The sequence below is a fragment of the Ambystoma mexicanum genome, chromosome 1q (assembly GCF_040938575.1).
Source record: "Ambystoma mexicanum isolate Mex_15411 chromosome 1q, UKY_AmexF1_1, whole genome shotgun sequence".
NCBI lineage: Eukaryota > Metazoa > Chordata > Amphibia > Caudata > Ambystomatidae > Ambystoma > Ambystoma mexicanum.
Window position 1 is genome coordinate 1,117,001,992 of NC_090922.1, and position 15,522 is coordinate 1,117,017,513.

The 15,522-nt window shown below is 41.5% G+C and overlaps 1 protein-coding gene across 5 annotated transcripts in view; it reads left to right on the forward strand.

Moving 5' to 3' along the window:
• CLCC1 (chloride channel CLIC like 1) overlaps positions 1-15,138 on the forward strand; it is a 1,126,062-nt gene extending 1,110,924 nt beyond the window's left edge. For 4 of the 5 annotated variants that reach the window (XM_069641849.1, XM_069641850.1, XM_069641851.1 and 1 more), the window contains one exon: positions 12,793-15,138. In XM_069641849.1, the coding sequence (XP_069497950.1) occupies positions 12,793-13,098 (306 nt within the window). In that variant the 3' untranslated portion in view covers positions 13,099-15,138. The remainder of the gene's footprint in view (positions 1-12,792) is intronic. The other variant, XM_069641853.1, reaches the window with a different exon arrangement.
• Positions 15,139-15,522: the final 384 nt, after the last annotated feature.

Below are 15,522 nucleotides of genomic sequence, written 5' to 3' on the forward strand. Positions count from 1 at the left end.
GAAAGGAGAAACTATGCTGAAAGTTCCAGGGCAGGCATTTTTGTTGGAGCATTTTTGGAAAGGCAGAAAGGGCCAGCTTAAGAGATAATGAAATTCGAAGAGGGGAATCTTGGTTGAAGTTCCCCCCCAAGACACTGAACTATGTGGTTTTCTGTACAGTGATTATTAAGAATAAAGCCCTTCACTTGGTCTTGTCTGTTGAACAGTGTCCATAATATGGCAATAGTAATTCCCAATTGGATTCGGCTTATGAGGGAAGAGATTTTGAAGGCATGTTTTTAGAGGATGCTATTATTGTTTATTCATTGCTACGGCGTCTTACGCCAAAGAGCTGTACATAAATTAAAGAAATGGTACAAAATTGAAAGGATGACAAATACAAAGCAGGATAGACTAGTAAGAAGAGAAGACAAGAGAAACCATAGGAAAAACAAAAATGTGGTGACTGTCCCATTGTCTGTAACTATGAGGTCTGGCAAAGATATTTGCAAGACGATAATTGAATACAACCCACTAGTTATTTGCAGCAGCCTGTACATTGATGTGCACGCAGCCCATACTTCAGTGTGTTCTGATGAAGCATTACCTGATTGGATATGTAGTGCGATGTCACTATGATGTGATTGGTTGGCCCAGAAGCAGTCTGCTAGCGCAGCGAGTCCCGGAGACCGGCCTTGAGCTGCTCGTTGTGTCTGCATCCTGAGCCCCGGTCCAGCTATACATCGGATTCTAAGCACATCGGAAGTGTGCTGCAAGTGGCTGTTGGGCTGTGCATGCTGCCCGGTTCAAGTTCCACTTCTCTGCTGTTGAGCTTGTCTGCAAGGGGAAGACGCCCGCCTGCCGTGGAAACATTCCTACCTAACAAACCCCATCCCCTGGGCAGTCCTTCTCCTTCCACTTCCTCCCTGCATACAATATTAACTCTGAGCGCATCAGAAGTGTTCTGCAAGTGGTTGTTGGGCTGTGCATGCTGCCCGTTTCAAGTTCCACTTCTCTGCTGGTGAGCTTGTCTGCAAGGTGAAGCTGCCCGTCCGCCGTGGATACATTCCTACCTAACAAAGTAATTATTTACTATCTGCCTGGACTCATTGGGACTCCTTTCAAGACTTTTTTGCTGGACTCATTCTTTAGCGTTACGCTAAAACTTGTTTTATTTTTTATTTTTTCTATTTCTCTGCAGCCCCGGCCCCTGGTCAGTCCTTCTCCTTCCACTTCCTCCCAGCATACAATATTAACGCCGAGCGCACGCATCACGCACGCGCATCGGAAGTGTGCTGCAAGTGGCTGTTGGGCTGTGCATGCTGCCCGTTTCAAATTCCACTTCTCTGCTGATGAGCTTGTCTGCAAGGTGAAGCCGCCCGCCGCCGTGGCTACATTCCTACCTAACAAAGTAATTATTTACTATCTGGCTGGACTCATTGGGACTCCTTTCAAGACTGTTTTGCTGGCCTCATTCTTTAGCGTTATGCTAAAATTCTGACTTCTCTTTTCTCTTTCTCTGCAGCCCCGCCCCCCTGGGCAGTCCTTCTCCTCCCACTTCCTCCGAGCATACAATATTACCTCTGAGCGCGCACATCGCGCATGCGCATCAGAAGTGTGCTGCAAGTGGCTGTTTGGGTGTGCTAGGGAGCGGAGGTGACAGTAGGTAAGAGAAATCTGGAACACTTTCAAGTGTATTATCTAACCGTGATAAGATGTTATGAGTTACATGCAACAAATGTAATTGTGATGAGAAGTTTTGATCTGTGGACAGAAAATCTAGAAACCAATATTTATGGGAGTTTGGGTAGGTGTGTGAAGTATCTGTGAATGTAGTATATTGCACTTTGTGTGAAATCTTTTACAAATATTATACTAATGTTACGAACGCATTGAGCGTATTGGGGGGGTTTCTACCCAGTACTGGAAAATGGCAACACACATAAGAAGCAGGAAAGTCTGTGCACCTGTCCCTGTATCTGTAATGAAAGTTTCTAATAATGTAAATAGTGACATCTCGTTAGCAATGGATTCAATACCAATAAATAATGATATTGGGGTCCTAGGAGACTCTTTGAAAACAACAATTCAGGCAAGTTCATTAAAACAAGAGGTCAGCCCATGTGATAAAAATACAAAGGAAGAAGGGATTGTGCAAGAGGTGGAGTTTGCACTAATGCACAGCCAAATCCATGCGCAAATTCATACCTGACACAGCAACGGGTTGGAGGAACACTTACTTTCCAAAGGAAATGATGATTGCGCAAGAGGTGATTACGAGTATGACCTGCCCATTCAAAGTAGTTTCCCAAGTATTATAGAAAACATCACTGAATTCCTAATAAAAGAAATAAGCACAAAAATCCCCAAACGCCCTATCGCGGATGTCTCTATGATGGCTCTGGCAGTTAGAGCGGAGTTGGGTAAGCGTTCAAGGCTCTCTCTGGGTCCCTCTACCCCTGTAACTGCTAACAGAAATGGGATTGATGATATACATTGATATCACAGCCGCCCAAGGCAGGAACCATCCCCATTGGATGTTTGATACACATAATAGTAAGCCGTTGCCCTCTGCCCCTCTGTTCAAAAGTCCTCCTGCCGATGCTCCACAAATTGAGGAACTGGAGCCGGCACAGCTATTAAATGTGTGCTCGAGTCCTGTGCTCAAGAAAAAGCCGCCCTTTGTCTCACATGAAGCCTCACACATTCCCCCCTCTATTGACTCACCTATCATTGCTGAAAGTGACCATCTAGAATGCTCTTACCCTGTAATCACTCTAATTTAAAATGTGTTAGACAAGGGGCACAAGCTAACGCATCTGGAAATAAGAGATTTGAAATGTACTTCGCATGATAAACTTACAAAGGTAAATACATTGGAAGGTTTTATGCTTGGAAAGGCGGCTGTTCCAGCACAGGAGGTGGTTGGGGATTCTATTCTGCCTTTAAGACATAGCCCAAACCAATCCTCTGCAGACTGGACATAACTTTTTACCACTGAATCTGTATACAAATCAGGAGATGCTAAGAAATCGTTTGCACAAGTGGTAAATACAGATTCTGCAGCGGTTCATATATTTGGCAAACCTGAATTTACTAAGTTGTCTCTGGATGTGGAGGAATTGGCTGACAAAATAGTGAAATTGGAGAAAGGGCTATATGAATTCATGTCCACAGTAACCATTGCCTTAAAAGTTGAGAATAATCAGGATACTGTGTGTATGAGTTTACCCTCTATTGTCCACCGTGATAGTCCAACGGTTCTAACAAACCTATTAGAGGAGGAACAAAGAAAAAATGGAGGTGAGATATTGGATCAAGAAGTACTTGAAGTACATAACAACTCGAATTCCAATGGTTGCTTCCTATCCAGGTGGCAAAAGAGTCTGCACTTAAAGGCTAGGAAAAGAAAGGCTCTGAAAAATTATAGACAAAAAAATTCTTTGAAAGAAAATGATGGAAATACTCTCCAAAATGAGGTAATAATCTCTGATTTAGAACAGTTGGATATAGAAAGCCATAAGGCTCTCCAATTACATGTTTCCAATTCTGATTTCACTGTTAAAAAAAGATGAAAAAAAAGAAAGAAGATGAAAAGAGCGTATCACATACGGAGAATTACTCCACCAATGAACCATCTAGTTGTAAACTCCCCACAGTTTCATCGGAGGGTAAACATCTTAGTGAATCCAAAGAAAATGAACAGTCCCAACTCACTGCATTCTATAGGGTGGTTGAAAAACCTATACAAAAACAAGGTCAGAAAGCCGGTGGTGGAATGCATGGGTCTGAAACCATTATTCTTATTCCATTGGCTCTGCAAAAGACTGCAGAAAAAGAACTGTTAACTACTGAAAAATCCTGGACTCGACCGGTTGGCCCACTCCTCACCTTGTTATGATGTCTGGCATGCTCTCCGTCCTGCCTTCTGTGCAGGGGTGCGTAGTTTTCTGCGGGTTGAAGCGACCGAGTTAACTTCGCTGGTGCTAACCCATTCAAGTGTCTTTTAGGAGGTAGGTCTGGTTATAGCAGTCTTAAAATGTCCTTGCTTTCCTTTCTTGCTATTAATGTATTTTCTTTGTTTGTTTCCCCTTAGGTGCACGGAGGTTCGGTGGGTGTGCTACTTGGATCAGGCTCCTGCCAGGATGATGGACGCAGGAGCATATGATGGATGGATGGTAGGTTAAGCGCGAAGTGCGGCGCGGTAATGTCTTTTATTGCTAACCTGTATTCTTTATTCCTTTTCAGATTGCGATGGTCTTTCTGGTGGTATGAAGATTTCCGGAGCGGAACCGGTCAAGAAATGCCCAGCCAGGTAAGGATTTTGTGATTACTGCCGTGAATGCCGTGAGTGACCTGTTTTAACGTTGTCCTTCTTTCTCTCTCCCTCCAGGTGCTTCGTTCCGGTGCGTGCGTGGTGTCCTGATGATGCTGCCGACTGGATGGAAGACCGCGAGCAGCAGGAATCGACGGATGGAAAGTTGCAGGTAAGCAGAGACTGCTAATGATGTTCTTTTGTCTCCTCTGCAGGTCCGCTATTCAGGGATCGCCAGGTGCTGGTCTCTGATCACAATGAGCGTCAAGCTGCTGTCTGCAGAATAACGCGAAGCACGTTCTGTAGCTTGGGTGTGGTTTATATAGCCCTCTGTAAAGTAGTCCAGGTAAAGTAGTCCGGGCTACCACACCCTAAAATACTACACCGCACAGTCTGGTTCTTAAGATCTAGACTGTGTGGGTGCCTCCATGTTGGCTGCAGGCCTTCACAGAAAAAGTAGTCCCTTCAAGACAATGTCCCAATCTGAACATGAGCCTGGCGCCAAAGGTGCCAGGACTGACTCCAGGAGAGTCTATGATGATAATAATGCAAGGCCCTAGGGGCCCCAAGTGAACCCTGAGTCCTAACCCTACCTGGCATGTGACCATGCCAGTGGGATTTTGGGTCACGGGTCGTGACAGCACTCCCACCTCCCACCCCCACACCCCAAGGCCCCTCCTAAGGTGATTCTCCTGCCTGATCCAGGCTTGTCTGGAATGTTTCGATGAAACGTTCTAATTACACGCGGTGCGTGAATGTTCTCACTAGGTTCCCAAGATCTGTCTTGAGGGCCGTAACCCTTCCAATCGACTAGAAAGTATAGTTTGGATCTTCTATATTTGGAATCCAGGATTTCTTTCACTTCGAATTCGGGTTCTCCATCGATCATTATGGGTTCAGGTGGTGGTTTAACTTGTGTACCGGGTTGTACTGGTTTTAGCAGTTCGACGTGGAATACTGGGCGAATTCGCATGTTGGCTGGTAATGCCAGTTCAACTGCTGCTGGGTTGATGATGGCTTGAACAGGATAAGGTCCCAAATAGCGAGGGCGAAAAGTCTGGGTTCCTTTTAGCGGTATGTATTTTGCGGCTAGCCAAACTCTGTCTTCTACCTGATAGGGGCCTTTTTCCAATGTTGGTCAGCAAATCTTTTTTGCTTGTTCTTGGCTTGGATTAACTGTTCTGTTGCCTTTTTAAAGGCCTGAGTGATGTTTGGATGAAGTCTTTAGAGTCGGCATTTCTAGACTGGGAGGGCTGTCTAGTTCGAAAGTACGTGGATGTCTGCCATAGAGGGTGTAGAAAGGTGTTTGACCAGTACTGGAATGCAATGAATTGTTGTAAGCATGTTCGGCTATCCATAATAGATCTCTCCAGGTTCCTTCGACTTGGTGCAGCTTGCACCGTAGGTATTTTTCGAGAGTCTGGTTGGTCCTCTCTGTTTGACCATCCGTTTGGGGGTGATGGCTGGTGGATAGCCGGATGTCGATGTGTGCCATAGTGCAGCACTTTTTCCAGTTAGATACGAATTGGCTGCCTCGATCAGAGACCAGGACTGAAGGGAATCCATGCAGTTTGATAATGTTTTCCAAAAACACCTTTGCTAGATGGGATGCATCCGGAAGGCCTTTGAAAGGGATAAAGTGTGCCAATTAGAAAATAAATCTACTACTACTAAAATGGTATTGAACCCTTGGCTGGGAGGTAAATCGGTAATGAAGTCGAGAGAAAGTGTGTGCCATGGTGCCAGAGGTATTTCTAATGGTTGCAGGAGGCCAGCTGGTTTTTGCTTCAATGACCTGTTTTGTGCACACACTCCACATGACTGAACGTATTGGATGAGGTCTCAACGCCAAGTGTGCCACCAATAATTGCATTTCACTTTGGCTAGAGTTTTGGCAATTCCGGGATGACCCTCCATCAAAGAATCGTGATAGTCTGAAATGATTTGTTGTTCTAGCTCGATTTTAGGCACGTACAGGCGTTCATCAAAATGTGGCAGTTGATTTTTAACGGTGTATTGTTTTCCTTTGGTATGCCATTCCAGTAACTCGCTCGGGGTTATTTCACGTTGGATCAGGTTTCTAAGCTCAGTTTGTCTTAAAGCTGTGGTGAGGCCTAAAAGCTTGTCTTCGGGTATAATGGCCACTGGATCTGGGGTTGCATATTCTTTTTCATCGATGCCCATGCGAGATAGTGCGTCAGCTTTCCCGTTTCTTACGCATGGTCGATAAGTGATTTTGTAGTCATACTCGGCGGAGAAAAGGGCCCATCGTAATTGGCGCGAGGATTGTGGTTTTGCTGTTTTTAAATATTGTAAGTTCCGATGATCTGTGATTACAGTGACTGTATGCCTGGCCCCCAAGAGGTAATGTCGCCATGCCTTGAAGGCGGATTTTATAGCAAGCAGTTCCTTATCGGTGATGGCATAATTGAGTTCAGGGGGTGTGAATTTTCACGACCAGAAGGCCACGGGTGCAATTGACCAGTTTCAGGGTCTTTCTGAGAAAGAACCGCCCCATAGCCATACTGGAAGCATCCGTTTCCACGATGGGGCCCCAAGTGAACCCTGAGTCCTAACCCTACCTGGCATGTGACCATGCCAGTGGGGTTTTGAATCACGGTCGTGACACAAATAGATGACATGATACCAAGTAAAGACTATTACCCTCGGATGGTAGCATCAAAGATATCCTCGCCTGAAATAAAACAAACAGAGGTAGTGTTGGGCCAGGTGTGTACTCCAAATCAGGAAAATACTGAAAATGGTGACATCAGGGAAGACAATAACAAAGCTCTGGTTAGTCTCATAAAGGGCACAGTATTGGAACAGATTCCGGTTTTCCCTAAAACTCTGATTACAGAATCTACAGCAGGAGTAGGGAATTCTGAATTTGTGCCACAAAAAGGGTTAACCAATGTGATTGTTAAGGAGACAGGGGGAGAAAGGAGTGTGTTAAGTGTGGCGAGGCCACCGAATCACATAAATGATAGTGATCTGAGAAATGTGCAGTGGCGCAAACCAATGTACCCTGAGTGTCCTAGCATTTTATTATACAACCTATGCGATGAGGGAGGACCTGGTTCTATGTATCGTTATTGTGTTCTGGCCCTTTTAAATGAGATACCAGCATTGAGACGGATTTCATCTGCAGATATAAAGCTTGTTGATTTTGTCCATCCCACAAGATAAGATCATGTAAGATTAGTCCTCCATTGAAGACAGATTTTTGAGTCCATTCTTAGGGAGGTTGAACAATTCAATCGCATGGGATATAACATTTTGATATTCAGTCCAGGCTTCAGTAATGCAGGGCAGGGGGTAAATGATTTGGTAAGATCAAATACGACCCAATCAGAGTACAGACTCAACAAGTGAGAGACTCCCCGCACATCTTGAGGATGAACAAGGCTGGAGATGGCTGGCTTTGTCTCTTAGGGAGTCAATTTTGCAAATAAAATCTTTAAGACAAAACCTCTAACCTAAATAACTCACAAAGTGGCTGGGTCTTGTTATCTTGGAACTCAAGGGGACAGTCGAATCTCCTAGTGTCGCAGGAGCTATGTGCAAAATTTAAGTCATGCAAGGTTATTTGTATTCAAGAATCATGGATGACCTCTCGCTGCCAATTAGATGGTTTTGTATGTAGACATCAATTGGCAGAAAGAGGTACGAGAGGTAGGCCATATGGTGGACTATTCATCGCAGTGAAAACTAATGTGGGTATGGAAATTCTGCAATGCTGCGTTATTGTAACTGGTGCCATGGCCATGATTTTGGAGACTTTGATCGATTCCTTTCTTGCCTATGTTCCTCTCATAAATATTTATTGGAACCCGCTGCACAATCTCACTAAAACTGTAACGCTAATTAATGATTGTTTGACCAAAATGGTGACGAAATGTAGAGGGATACATGTAGTGATTGTGAGGGGCTTAAATTCCGAGATAAATTATGACCTAGACATGTCCAAATATATGGGTGCTATTACGCTCCGAAATGGAGATATTAACCTATGTATCGAAGGTGTCCCTAAGGGAATGACCAGGAATTTAATGCAAAGTAATTTATGGCACAAACATTTCAAAATCTGGGGTCTCCTACATGCAAACGTTATACTAGACTCTTCTATAGATCCTAATACATGGTCAAATGGAGTGAAAACGTCCTGTATTGACCATATCTCAAAAACTATTTGGTGTATGTGAAAGGTTTTCTATCACTGATTCTGATATTAGTGATCATAAGATTTTGGAGATTGATTTGAAACTGGGAAGCCCATTAACAGATTGGGGTGAGGTAAATATAAAACTAGAAGTTAACTCCTCAAGTAATCTTATAAATTGGCATGAAGGGAATGTAAGCAAACTTAATGAGACCTTTGCCCATGATTATCAAAAGAATTCCTGGCCCAAAAGGATCCAACGTTTCTCAAAAGCCATTTTTCCGGGCTATTTAAAGTTGCTGATCATGAGCTCTATTAAAGACACAGGGTCAATCGCAAAGGCAACCCCACGTGTACACACATACGATCCTCTCGTGAGGCAACAGAAAAATTGTGTAGGCGTAAAATCAGAAGAACCCTGAATAGCTCTTTGGAATGGGAAGTTAAGTTGAAAACAGTGAAGCTGGCAAAACAGGCCATGAAAAATTGGCTAAAGAGATACAAGCTATATATGTTACAAGCCAATAATGAGGCAATGCTGTGGGCTCTAAAACAGAGCTCAGCACGTCAATTTTGGGGACTTATAAATCGAATGGAGTCCTCCCAGATGGCTGCACAAACAAACTGCGTGACGGAGGAGACCTGGGTAGCATATCTGGGTTCCCTCTACGCTGGAAAATGTTATGCCCGAGGCCCTCAGAGAGACAAGGAATCGGACCTGGGATTGTAGTTTTTCGATCTGGGACATAGAAAAATAAATTAAATAATCAAACTCTTCTAGGGCTTGTGGACCGAACGGCTTGGCAAATGTGACCATGAAGGCAAGCCCAGAGGTCTGGTCAAAAGCTCTTGCATTACTGTTTGCAGATATAAAAACAAACAGAACTATACCTGACTCATGGAATATCTCCTATATTATTCCCATATATAAGAAGGGCGATGGATGTATGCCCACAAATTACCGACCTATCGCCTTGATGGATGTCGAATCTAAGATATTTGCAGGGCTAGTATTGAACCATGTGGTAGAATGGGCGAAAGTAAATAATATCTTACCAAACAATCAGTTTGGTTTCTGCAAAAATATGGGGACAGAAATTGGGGGACTTGTTTTCACATTGCTCTTGGAAAAAGCATGTAGGAAGCTTGTCTCTCCAATTTATATGGCAACAGTCGACCTGTCGCTCGCCTTTGATCAGGTAGACAGGGTTTTGCTTTGGACCAAGCTTCTATCTTTAGGGATCCCACGTGGACTGCTAGCCATACGCATCCATCTGCGTGAGGGGGTCATTAATACAGGTGAGACTTAATCTGGAAGGGATTTATCACGGCCAATAAAAACTACTTAATGGACTTAGGCAGGGATGCATATTCACACCTACACTTTTTAACTTGTATGCGTCAGATGCAGGTATGAGTATCGATACTGCATCTTTGATATTTCCAAACATTGAAAATAAAAAGATTAACTGGTGTGCTTATGCCGACAATTTTTGCTGATGAATGGGACACCAATGGGTCTGCAACGTAAGATCAATGCATTCTCAGTTTATATCGAGGCTAACAGCTTAGCAATAAACGAGAAGAAAACAGTCATCATGTGTCTCACAAATCGTTAAACGATCTCCTTTAGATGGAGGCTAAATGATCATAACCTAATAACTACCAGATATATGCATTACCTTAGCTTTCCTGTCTTTGATACAAGAAAAAAATATCTTGCTCTAAATTGTATTACAGAACATTTATTCTACCTAATACCCCAAATGCAAAAAGTGGCTTATAAATACTGTAAATATTCTTTAACTCCCCTTCTTAGGTTTTATAGGCTCAAAGTGATTCCAGAATTAATTTATGGGATAGAAATATTATCTTTATATTCACCATCACATCTGAAGAAGCTTGAAGCAAAGGTATGGCGAAAAATTATATTCTATTTACCCAAATGTGTACCACTTGCTACCTTACAGTATGAATTAGGATTGTTATCTCTAAATTGTATGGTACAGTGGAAGAGAATGATCTTGTACCGGAACCTTATCCTGGCTAAGGAGAACTGTCTTTGTGCAGACATTGGGCATAATCCAAAAAGGGGTTGTTCAGAGTCACTATGACTTTTGATCTTGCAAACAAACTGCTTAAAATTATTGGATAGCATAGGACTATCACATGCCGATCTTACGGCAAACCCTGTAAGAGTAAAACTTCTCTTTCAATGTTATGACTGGGCGAAGACTATGGATACAGTGTTGGCGTCTCCCTTATATAATCATCTGGTCTCGCATGGGAAATCCGTGGGTAATCCTGAAAAATATATATTGAAATTTCCCGATCATAATTGGCACACTGCCTATTTAAGTTTTCGCTTTAACGTTTTGCTAACAGGGGAAATACTGGAAGTTCGAGGTGGGGATGTCGGGAAACGTTTCCCATGTCGTTTCTGCAAATGTTCATCTGAGAGAGAAACTCTGAAACATCTCTTATTAGATTGTGATGTCATAAAGCCGCAAAGGCTGAATGCTTTTGGTAAAATAGCCTCAAATCCCGAATGTGTTTATACTGATGTTTTCTGGTGGAACATGTTACATGGGAAATCGATTACACTGAAACTGCCCATTGTTAGATTTCTATCTGAAATATGTGGACTATTAAATGTTCCAGGGCGAAATTATGGAGACTGTCCTGATGCAACTCAATGAACATGAGAAAGAAATTACACTGACGTTGGCCACTTTTAGATTTCAACCTGAAACATGTGGACAATTGAATGTTCCAGGGCAAAATGATGTAAACTGGTCTGATATAACTAAATGAATATGTACTGGCTCGTTGGGCCATGGACTGTTCCCATGAACTGTAAATCTGTACACACTTACTGATGTGATGTTATCTCGATATCTAAAAAGTGCAGGAACATATCGTGAATACTGTAAATGCTTTTTTTAGAATGCATTGGTTGTTATATATGGACTAATTCCTGTTATTTTTTTATTGTATATGTAAAATTGAATGGTTTTAACCTGATTGTATGATTTATTTTTGTAAAGGTTTCCTGTGTATGTCTATGGAAACCGAAAAAAAAATAATAAAATATATTCATATCATATATATATTAAATTATTTAAAAATAATGTGCCTTCAATGTAAGGAGGCATTTGGACAACATGAAAGATAAATTAACCATTATTTTAAAAAAGGCACTTGTTGTTGCAGCACAATATGAAACTGGCTGTAGCTTGACCATGTACAGCTCTGAGAGGCAGTGATTCTTCTCTCCCAGTTCCAGGGTCTAATTTCCAAAATATAAGCAAGCTTTTGGAAACCCTGCACAGAGACTTAAATCCTGGACCACATTCAATCATGGCATTCAGATGTAGGCACTGAGTTGAAAGAGTCCTAGAGAACATGTGTACTAGTCCCAAACAGCATCTGTGTGTATGCAGCATAAAGAACAGTATTTCAAGAGTTTAAACAGGTGGTATCAGGTTCCATAAGTATTCAAACAATGTTTACAGAGAAAATCCAGCCATTGTTGGAGTGGGTGTGGAGGGGCAGGTATGTTTCTTCACACCTAGTGGCATTTGAAAAGGTTAGCATACTATGTTGTCAGTCTCGAGCCAAGGACCCAAAGGTTTGTTTACTGAGTCTGCCAGTTAAGAATATATATCTGTAAGCGAACACATTTAGCAATATTACCTCTAAAGCCATATTGGGTGAAGATTAATCATTGCGGGCCTCTGGTGGTGCAGAAAGAGTTTTAAGGTGCCAGAGTGGTATGGCAACATGTGGGGAATAATCGTTAATGAGCAGTTGATTCATGGAGAAATGACACTCGTTTTCTCTGACCTTGTGAAAATAAAAAAATAAAGATATTATTTGTCGTACTCGTTTACGAGCTCTTGGAATTCTGAAATATCGAAAAGAGTAACTGTTGAGATATTTTATACATAATTAGATTCAGAGCCTCTTGTGGCCCTCCGGAACCCCCGTGGGAAGGTTTAAAAAGAAAAAAGTCCACAAAAAGGAATTCTGAGGCAATGCCAAATTCTCCCATTTATTTGTTATGAACTATTGTAATTTTATGATATATATGCATGTTTTCCTAGAAATTTCTGAGCCAAATTGTTGTGTGGGAGGGTAGAGAGGAAGAGGAGGGTATTTTCTTGTAGTTCAAAAAGGATGATTTTTTTTCAAATGTATCTATTTCGCGCTTTATAAGTATCTATGCAAAACTCAGTAAAAAGGTTATTTTAGAAAAGAAAATGTATGTGTTGATGTGATCGTACCCTGTATGCACCCTCTAATTGTGAATACTATTCTTCAACATATTTTTCAGGGCACATCACTTGAACCATTTGAAGATGACAGAACTTTTGACAGCATGTCGGAGGAAAGTAGTGTGCCAGCACAGGAAGACATGATTCCACCTGATGCTGAAGACATGCAGCAAGCATCAAATAAATGTGCAGATATCAGAAATGGAGTGGCAGATTGTGGATCCAACGATTGCAGTAAAAACGCTGGTGATTGTGAAGCAACCCAACAGCACCAAAAAAAGGAAGAGTGCAACTCTCCCATCCAATCTATAATCTCTGGGAAGATACATGTTGAAACAGTGTCTAGTTCTCCAGTCCCCACATAAGACATTTGTGTATTTCCTATTCAGTAATTCGAACACTGCTGGACACTGCTTTGCTTCTTTCCTGTAACTGACCTAATAACTTAATGTATCAATTTGTAGGACTGTGCCCTACACTTTAAATAGCTAGCCAATGTACCTAATAAGTAATTTATGACTCCAACCAATGCATGATGCATCACAAAACTATTATCTGTTGTATGTATGTCAACTATGTGTATTATTGTTCTATGGTTGTCCTTACACAATTGAAATCCTTTGAGTATTTCCACCCAATCAGAAAACCATTGAGCCTCTAACAAAAAAAGACCTTTTGAAAGCAGGCAATATTTTTCCTTTTTCTCTTATTTTTCTTTTTTGGTCACATAACTGGACGAGAACATACCTTAGTACGTTTTTGAGGAGGAGGTGCTATTTCATCTTCCCTTCAGTTTGTGACTGTCTAGCATTGTCACATTCTATTTGCCTGGCTTCATAAAGGCACTAAAGTGCATTAAATGCTCTTTGTTAGCTGATCACACTTGCAAACCTAGATGTCATTGACCTGTAAGAGCCCCACTCCTGGTTTGACAGTATCCTATATCAGTTGAATTAATTTAAGGCATCTTGAAAAAAGCACCCTTAAAGCAATGCTTCATCTCTTGGAAGCATGTGTATTCGGGAAAGTGCCTCATACACGCTCCATAGCAGCCATTTATAAGTTGAATGTCTACTATTATCACTAACCCAGGCCCAACCAGTTATGAATTCCACAGTCGTAAGCGAAGCTCTACCTCGTCTGTCTTCACAGCAGACCTTTGACTGTACAAATGTTATTGTTTTAAGCATGTCAAGGCCCTGAAGTTCAAATGATTGTTGTGCGGTTTGTTGTGGTGAACCTTCCATTGGATCTTACAAACCAATACTGCAAATGCACTTTAGTGTTGTGCTGGTGGTATTAGATTTCCATTGAAACCTTAGCATCTTGTTGCAGAGGAAGCCTGCACACCCGCCCTGAAGGTGATTGATTTTAACTACGTGTGAAAAGGCATTTGACCGGTTGTCTGTTTCAATTAGACTTTGCAAAGAGCACAAATTGTGTGTCACGGATTGGACAGAATCTGTGATCCAGTGCCTAATTTTCTTCCTTGGGTGATGGGCTGGTATTGAATCAGTCCATTATCAACTAGCAGAGAAGTATTTTGTTTACCCTCTAAAAGGCATGGCACGCCACTGAAATGTATAAGGCAGGCAACTACTCTAGAGCTGTTCAATTCTGCAACCCACGTTTGACCTTCTCATGGTCTTTACGTACTGCTTTTTTGGTGGTAATTCTGTCTGTGTAACAAGTGTCTCTTCATCAAGTAGGTTGTTTGCCTGCATATATTTCAGATGGAAGTTATCCAGTGATAGAAGCTAATAGCAGAGATGATAATGTAATTGATTTGTCTTACCAGTTTTCCTGTGAATTTTCAAATTTCACATTTGTTTACATGTTCACTGTTAATTCATCATACTAATTATTGGCATGTATCATAGCATAGACATTACTAACCTAAAGGAGTAATTGTCGCTCTAGACATGGATCCGACATCAATTTGCTTATCCCATTTTCAGAGGTTTTGTCGATAGAGTAATTCATACAGTGCTCTGTGAGGAAGACTTCATGGTGAAAACAGTATGTTCATGGCCTTTTTATTTGTAAGAGCTTATAGGCAAAAGCACCTATTTGAAATTGTATGTAAGTATCCCTAAAAGTACTGTTGTATGAGAATTTAGTCTTGCTTTATGTGGAACAGAGCTTTTTGTATGTGTATTTTTAAATGCTTATGGGTACATTCTTCTTTGCCTCGACACATGTCCACCGAAGTGCCTATTTTGGTTTTTATTGTGCAATTGTATATTTAAAAATATTTCTTAAATGAGATTAACCTAAACAGCTTTTTTTGTGAGAGATTGCAACACAATTTGTACAATCACTCATTGCACTTGCCTATATGGGTTTTATAATCATGCTCAGGAAAAGTAAATGTAACTAATAAAAGAGAAATAGTCACAATCTAAGTATAGGTGTTTATTTAACATTTAATTTGTACCCCACATATTCTCTTGTATTGTTCTCCCTAATGTTCATTATAGTCCCAGAAGCCTTTTTGCACACTTAATCTACAGAACAAAATGATTTCCCATAGACCCTAGACTCTAGTAGCCCATTAACGGCCAAGCAGTCCTGCAATGAGCTTTACACTTCACATAGTGTTACTTTCTCATAATTATAATGCATTAACATAGGTAAAGAGCAGCAGTAATATTGTATGCCTTGTTATCCGCTATCCTGCTCAGATGTGTCGTCTCATTACTTTATTTCATACAGAATACCCACCCGTCATATTAGAAATCCAACCAATGCTGGAAATCAAACTGTTTTATATCAGATTGCTCACAGTA